The sequence below is a fragment of the Gambusia affinis genome, linkage group LG03, assembly GCF_019740435.1.
Source record: "Gambusia affinis linkage group LG03, SWU_Gaff_1.0, whole genome shotgun sequence".
In the NCBI taxonomy this organism is placed as follows: Eukaryota; Metazoa; Chordata; class Actinopteri; order Cyprinodontiformes; family Poeciliidae; genus Gambusia; species Gambusia affinis.
Window position 1 is genome coordinate 30,323,103 of NC_057870.1, and position 7,604 is coordinate 30,330,706.

The window sequence follows — 7,604 nt, forward strand, 5'->3', positions numbered from 1 at the left end:
GCCTTCCACGGTAGCGCTAGCATGGTTTCCATTTTAAGGTATATTTGGTGTTTGAACTATTAAAATATTCAGTTTTCAACATTTAAGATTGAAGTATTTTAACTATTTTTACATATTTGTGAGTGACTATTTTCTAGTCTACGCTGATATCAGGATCTGCTACATTGTTTATAAAAAGCTAAAAATATTAACCCAACTCACCAGGTATGGGGCTGATTTGTTTTATTTTAATGTATGTCCTTTGCAAAATATGCATTCGTTAAAAAATAATTTAAAAAAGTTTACCTAAATTGAAACAAACCAATAATCCAAAAAGTATGCACTGTAATCTTATGGTTAAGATCCAAGATTTAAACATCACCTTTTCTGCTAAGGTTTGACCAAATAATGTTTAAAATTTTTATATGAAAAACATTGAGCCCTAAGTGAAAATGTTTGGCTACAGCAGTCATCAACACCCATCATAAGGACTGTAAACCACAGAAATGTCACCTCTAAAGAAGCTGGGCGTATCCAAACATATAGGAAAGTTAGGTGGAAGGAAAAAGTGTGGGAGAAAAGGTCAACAGAAATTTAATTTGGTAATCAAGACCCCAGAGTCTGAAGAGGCCCAGAGCCCACGCCGCTTGAAGTCTAAAGTGAAGTTTGTACAGTCAGTGATTATTTGGGAAGCCATGACATCTGCTGGCTCAGGAAAGCAAAACGAACCACAACCATGAGCTCATGTACTGCACGACTTCACATTTTCTGTACAAAAGAATTTGGGTTTCTACTAGCTGTAAGGTAGGGGTGTCCAAACTTTTAGCAACAAGGAAAAAAATAAATAAATTCTTGTGAACCAGAAAACATTTTGAAAAGACTAAAATTTTCAAAATTACATTTTAGAATAGAATAAGTTTAGTCTATTCCTACAAAAAAAAGTTAAAAAGTTGCTATTTGAAACAGTATTTAATGAAATTAGAAGATTTGGGTGAACAAAATGTCTGCTGAGGACATTTTATTAAAAAACAAAAACAATTTTAGTGTTTCAAATCTTTAATTGATCACAGTAAAAGTAGCAAAAAAAAAAGAAAAGAAAGAGAAAATCCATTTACAATGACCAAGACAAGTAATAACGAATCACTTCCAGAGTAGCATACACATATTTACAGAGAATAAAATTACAATTTAAGAGGAAATAAAATAAAGTGGCGTAGAACCAGGCCATAAAACGGCTCCTTTTCCCTAATAGAAGAGTTTCCTCCTCCTGAAACGCAGCAGAATCTCCTGCTGATGTTTCCGTCCGACCGAAGCTTCGTCGCTCGTCTTCAGCCAAACTGTTGCAATGAAAACATTAAGACCCTGATGCTGCAGCGTGCGGCCGTCACACCAGCGGGTAGCTGGCTGCCGTGGCGATGCCGCAGTGGTTCTTCTTGTCTTTGGCCATGTAGACGTAACCTTTGTCTCCCCAATTTGGGCTCCAGCTGAAAGAAAACAGAAATCAGTAAACGGGTCAAGTTTATCCAGTCGGGTTGAACGTTTAGCAAATGGAAAGCTATCAACGATTATTTTAGTTATTGATTAATTGGCACAGGCTACAGATTTTTCATAAAAAAATATATATATATAAAAAAAAAGACATTTAAATTTCTTCTAAAAGCTCAGCCATTTCTGCCCAACAGAGCTGATCAGTTGATTATTTGTTGAATAATTAAAAAGCAAAATGAACGACAGCATATTAAAGCCATTCAGATAGAAAAAAAAAAAAAGTACATTTCTGCCAAAACAATCAAATTTTTAGATTGATCTCAAATTTTCTACAAGAAAAACTGGAACATTTCTGCTACAGAAATGTTTAATATTTCCCAAGAAAAAAAAAAAAAAAACAAAAACTGTTTTTTTACTTTTGAAACTCCAAAATTCCAAGTTGTTTCTAAAAGGTTTCTGAGATTAAACTCAAGATTTGCAAATTTTTGAAGCTCAGAAACTTCCAAGTTTTTTTTCTACAAAACTACTGAGGTCAATATAAAAATGTGGGTTTTTTTCCTTCCAAACATTTTACTTATGGTGCACAGAAAGTTTTTTAGCACAAATTTATTCAATCTGAAGTGGCCTGATGTAAATAAATAAGATTTTTTTTATTTTCCAACATTATTTTTACAAAATACGACCCAGTTGAAGCTAAAACTGCCCTTTGAGTTCCAGGTAGAAAATATCTGATGGCCATTCTTTGAGTCAGTTTACTCCATTAGCGATTAAGCTGATCACTAAATTATCTGATTGCTTCAATAATCGACTAATCGAACCTGTTCTTGACGATCCAGTACTTCTTCCCATCCACGTCTTCTCCCTGGAAGCCGTATCCCACCACCAGGACGCCGTGGTCCAGATTCTCGCTGCTGCAATCCTTGTCATAGTAGATCCCTAAAACAAAATAAAAAACAAAATATCAACAGTCTGCGGTGAGATCCAGACCCGTTAGCGTAGCTTCTCATGCTGACCTGACTGGTAGAACTGGAAGGACGTCTGACTGGCGTCTATCGCCACGGAGACGGGTCCGACGGCTGCCACGGCCTTCATCAGAGCGTGCTCACTGCCGCTGAGGATGTCTACGAAGCCGGTGTCGTTGGCGGCGCTGAACTTGGGGTCGTAGTGGCACTTCTGGTCCTGAAACGCAGAGCAGCATGAGGACGTGGCGCAGGAAGGGACAAAAAACAGAGCTGTTGCAAGGCAACTAGTCTCAAAACAATAATATCGTTTATCGCGATAACTTCTGGGACAATACATCGTCCAGCAAAATGGGCTATTCTGAGAGTTAAAGTCCAACTTCACAAGATGCTCAAATTCTAATAATTAAAAATATATTTGGTTGTAGACTTTACCTGAATCATCATCAATTTTGCTGTTCGATAAATTATCCCAGGAATTATTGCAATAAATGATAATATTGGTCTTTTGAGAAGTTTTCATTTATTGCTGCAAGTTTGCAACACTTAACTCTGGAACTGGGAGACATTTTAAATATCCAAAACAAATGGACCAAAAACAATGCTCAGTTAAAACCATAAACAAAATATTAATAGAATAGAGATTATTGAGTCCAAATAAATAGAAGCTGTAAAACAAGATGGCTACCTGAGGAAACCACTGGCGGAAAAAAAAAAAAAAAAAAAAAAGACAACAACAACAAAAAACAGATTTCTCCATAAACCATCCAAACTTGACTAAATGCAGCCAGTTCTAGTGGTTTTAGGGGGAGCAGAGGCATACCGTTCCCACGTAGGGGTACGAGTCCTCCGAGTCCAGGCCTCCGTTGTCCTTGACGTACTGGAAGGCCTGGTCCATCAGGCCGCCGTTGCAGCCCTCGTTGCCCTCCGGTCCGGAGCAGTCCACCAGGTTCTGCTCGCTCAGCGACACCAGCTTACCCGTCTTCCTGAACTCCTGGCCCTCCAGGGCGCCGGTGGCGCTGAAGGCCCAGCAGGAGCCACACTGACCCTGAGGAGAGGAAGAGGAGCAGGACGAAGACGTCAGGACAGAAATCATCGAAAGAGAAACGATCCAGAGGCAACACGGCTTCAGTTATTACAGCTGAAACTAGAGATCAGGATGAACTCTGACCTGAACTTTCAGAGCCACATAAAGATGGTTAGAAAATCAGGCTTCCATCAGCTGAACAACATTTCCAGGATTAGAGGAATAATGTTGTCTCAGCAACATCTAGAGAAACTCATCCCTGTGTTTTTCTTTAGTCACATTGATTACAGCAGCAGCATCTTCACAGGTCAGAGGATTTACTACACATCTGGAATAAACCGTCCATCCATGTTCTGTACATCCTTGTCCTTTGAGGGGTCAGGAGGTTCCGTCACGTGCAACAGGCTGCGATAATCGGGCCAAGACAACGTTGAATATGGCCGATTCTAGATGAGAGCGGTTCGACGTTCCTCACAGACAGGATAATCATACGATTATCAAAAACAACCTTAGAACGTTCTAAGATTGTCTTTGGGGGCAAAAATGTTTCAATTGCGTCATGCGACCCCCTCCCCACCCGGGCCGCAGTAACATTGCCAAGCCTTGACGGGTCTGCGGTGATAAAAATGTTGGGGAGCACTGATGTAAACAGTGGGGGTTGGGAGAACCAGCTGTGCAGCATAAAGATAAACCAAACGCCACCCAAAAGGCCGCCTTATCTCCGCCTGAAGGCGAAACTTCAGAGGACGGAGACCCTTTACAGGCATGAAACAAAAATGGAGGCTGCAACGTTTACAGAAGAAAAAATTTTAAAAAAGCAGCCAACTGCAACTGGTTTATTGTTTCTACCAACTAAAAGTTTCCTACAGTACCCTGCAAACATTTTTATTTAAACAACACATTTTAGGGCATGCTGTGGTGGCGTAGTGGACAACACGACCCACATTTGGAGGCCTTGAATCCTCGATGCGGCTGTCGCGGGTTTGATTCCCGGACCTGGCGACATTTGCCGCACATCTTCCCCCCTCTCCCATCAGCCTACAGTCTTATAAGGGACACTAGAGCCCACAAAAAGACCCCCTGGAGGGGAGGAGAAAATAAATAAAAAAACATTTTAGAGAGTTTCAAACAACTTTAAATGACTCTGGTGAGTAGTAAAATATTTTCTTTTATTCTGTTTTTAAAAATCCAAACTTGTTTGTAGGATGAAATAAGCAGATTTTCTCAGAAGTGTTAGTCGGTACCTGGTCCTTTACGGGGGTGACGTAGCCGCTCTCCCTCCAGTCCAGCGAACGCGGCGCCGCCATGAAGCTGGGCTCCAGGAACAGCGACCCCGACACCTTCCTGTCCGCTTTGTGTTTGTAGCCGTTCATGATCTGCCTGAACTCCTCGTGAGTCTGAGAGGGGAAAGGTCAGAGTGCAACACGCAGCGTGAACCCGAAGCCTCCGATCACAAAAAGGCAAAGATTATACAAGTAAACAATAACTAAAATAATTACATAATAAATTAAAACAAACTATTTCGACAAGTGCTAAACATTTTTTAAAAATGCTGCTCTTTTGCCTGTTTTCCTTGTCCAACCTGAAGAATTTATAGTTTTTGAGATCTAAAATAATCGCTTTGATTATTTTAGATATTTAAAATGCATTTTTGCCAGACAATAAATTGTTCCAAGATATAATAAAATGTAAAAAGTTACATTTTATTTCCACAATCATAATAAGGTGGAAATAAAAAAAATTAAAAAAAACAAAACACATCCAAAACCATAAATAAAACAGATTGTGATGTCTCTAAACAAAATTGCCCTTAAAAAAAAAAAAATAAATAAAAAGAATATGGAGCTCATTTTATCATACAATTAATTGTTTGATTGCTTTTTTTGACACACTTTGTTCCAATGCTAAAATTATTATTAATTATTTCAGTTGAAAATGGTCTCAAAATATCATAATTTAATCACAACAGTTTAAATGCAGTAAAGTTTGATATGGCAGGTCATCATGGCTAATTTTTTAAGTCTGTGCTTTAGCAAAAATAATCAAAGACACTTTTTAGGCAGAGCACAAGTTCAGCATGTCGTAAAACCCCATATCTGTGCCTCACCATGTCTCCGAAGTGGTTCATGCCCAGGCGGTAGGAGTGTTTCCCCATGGAGTGCTCCAGGTTGTGCATCTCGATCTTCTTCAGGTTTTTCTCCCACACCATCCGCCTCCAGCCCTCCTCTCTCTTTGGAAAGCAAAAACACAAAAAGCCACATTTTTAGGATTCATTCTGGGGATAAACCACAAGAAACTCCCTGAAGACACCTTACCTCATGGTATTTTTTATTGTGCCAGCTCTTCCACAGGTTCCAGTGCTCGTCCAGCTGGCTGTCCACGGTGGGGGCCGACAGGACGGCGCTGAGGCTCAACGTCAACACGACCAGAGGCAGCATGGCTCCAGCTTCCTGCAGTAAACAACACAGCTGGGTCAGGTTTCAGAGCTGCAGAGGGGAGGTGGAGACCCCGGGCAGGCCACAAATAAAAAACAGCTACACATGCAGACAGTTAAATCTGGTTTGTCACGAACAGCTCAGAAATTCACAGGAAACTTCCCTCTGCAAAGTACTGGCATGCAGTCACACTGAAGCTGGTTTGCGATTTAGCCTAAAAGGATTATTTTCACGTTTGGTAAAAAAGTTTATAATCAGAGCAGCTTTCAGCCCAGATATCTCGACTTTTAGATGAAATGCTCTGTGAAACTACAAAAGACCTTTAACATCATTCTGTAGAACTGGAATACAGGAATTTAGTCATAGGAATCAGGTGTGTTGGACCGGAGTTTGTCACCCTGCATTAGGCAATCACCAGAACAGTTTGGCCAACTCTGTTAGCTTTAATTAAGATCTAAACAAAAACAAACAAACAAAAAAAAGGAAGAGAAAGTTTGTATATGGTGATTAAACTGGGGCTAAAGCGAGAGGGAAGAAAACCTTTAACAACATCGAATCGGAAGCGAACTTCAGCGCTATTCCCAACTACAGGAAAATACGCCAAGCTAGCAAGGCCAAAAATGCTAAATATTATAATCTCAAAATGCCTTCTTCACAAACTCAACGTGTATGAAATAATAGTAGTAAGAAAAACACCGGTAGTGACTCTTATTTGTCGGTTTTCCAGGTTTTTACGGATCAGGATTCCGGCTTTATCCCAACAACAAGCCGATCTTGCTGTTTTTTTGCACAGTCACGGGATGTGCTGCCCGGGAAGAGCGCTAGGAAACACCAAGCAGCTCCAAACCAGGAAAACGAAACAGAAAACCAAAACTGGAACCGGCGCATAGCGGCTCAGTTCAACCTGATCCCATTGATAATGTTCTGATGAATAAAACAAACTAAGACGAGAAGCAAACAATGGAGGATGTGGAAGAAAAGCAGCCGGGACGGCGACAAAACCAGCCGAACAATACAAAATACTGTAACAATACAACGACATTTAAAGATTTTTCCTCCATCTAAAGAACAAACGTCCCGACAAACATTTTAAAATAGACAATTTAAAAATGCAAACTGGTGCTCATAAAACCATCACATATATGCCCTATAACTATAAAACCCAGATTTTAACCGAAATGTTAAATTACAAATATTCAACATTCAAGACACATCAAATGTTTATACTTACTATATAATCTTTTCTGATGAAGTACCAGAAAACAATAGCTCTGTTAGCTGAGGAACACTTTATAAAGGCCAAACGGGAGAGCGATCACGTCCCACCGAGCTCTCCGATTGGCCCAAAACTTGTTTGTCCTCAACGCTGATTGGTTAGCTTATTGTCGTCCCAATGGAAGCCCCGCCTCCTTGTCTGATGCCACCGTGGAAGCACGTGATTCCCTCTCGTTGGAACACTGCTGAAAGGAAGCCAAACATGTTGCTGTTTTTATGTGATTATTTAATCAAAAACTTTATAAAGAGCCCATTCTAACCAGCTAATCATTAATTAGATTGATCCTCATTCAAAACATCACAATAATTTGATTGTTTAAACTATTAGATCTAAACTGCGTACGGCGAGAAAACTGAATAAGAAGTCATTTTAAAAAGACGCCAATAGAGAAAAATTGAGATAAAGATGAAACATAAAACCAGCGTCAAAAGCTTTTCTAC

General features: G+C 39.8%; 1 protein-coding gene across 1 annotated transcript; it reads right to left on the reverse strand.

Moving 5' to 3' along the window:
* Positions 1-1,017: 1,017 nt before the first annotated feature.
* On the reverse strand, positions 1,018-7,223 carry LOC122828493 (procathepsin L-like). Its single transcript, XM_044112105.1, has 8 exons — positions 7,120-7,223; positions 5,769-5,903; positions 5,561-5,683; positions 4,698-4,850; positions 3,250-3,474; positions 2,481-2,646; positions 2,286-2,403; positions 1,018-1,463 (listed from the first exon to the last, which is right to left on the reverse strand). The coding sequence occupies exons 2-8, from the start codon at positions 5,889-5,891 to the stop codon at positions 1,364-1,366; spliced, it is 1,008 nt and encodes a 335-aa protein (XP_043968040.1). The 5' UTR covers positions 5,892-5,903; positions 7,120-7,223; the 3' UTR covers positions 1,018-1,363.
* Between the last annotated feature and the right edge of the window lie 381 nt (positions 7,224-7,604).

Bases quoted from the DNA above. Each gene is read 5' to 3' on its own strand.
- LOC122828493 (XM_044112105.1), bottom strand. From the start codon at position 5,891: ATGCTGCCTCTGGTCGTGTTGACGTTGAGCCTCAGCGCCGTCCTGTCG. The intron at 4,851-5,560 runs GTGAGGCACAGA...TTCCCCTCTCAG, and splicing joins TGAACCACTTCGGAGACATG to ACTCACGAGGAGTTCAGGCA. The intron at 2,647-3,249 runs GTATGCCTCTGC...TCTGCGTTTCAG, and splicing joins CGTACCCCTACGTGGGAACG to GACCAGAAGTGCCACTACGA.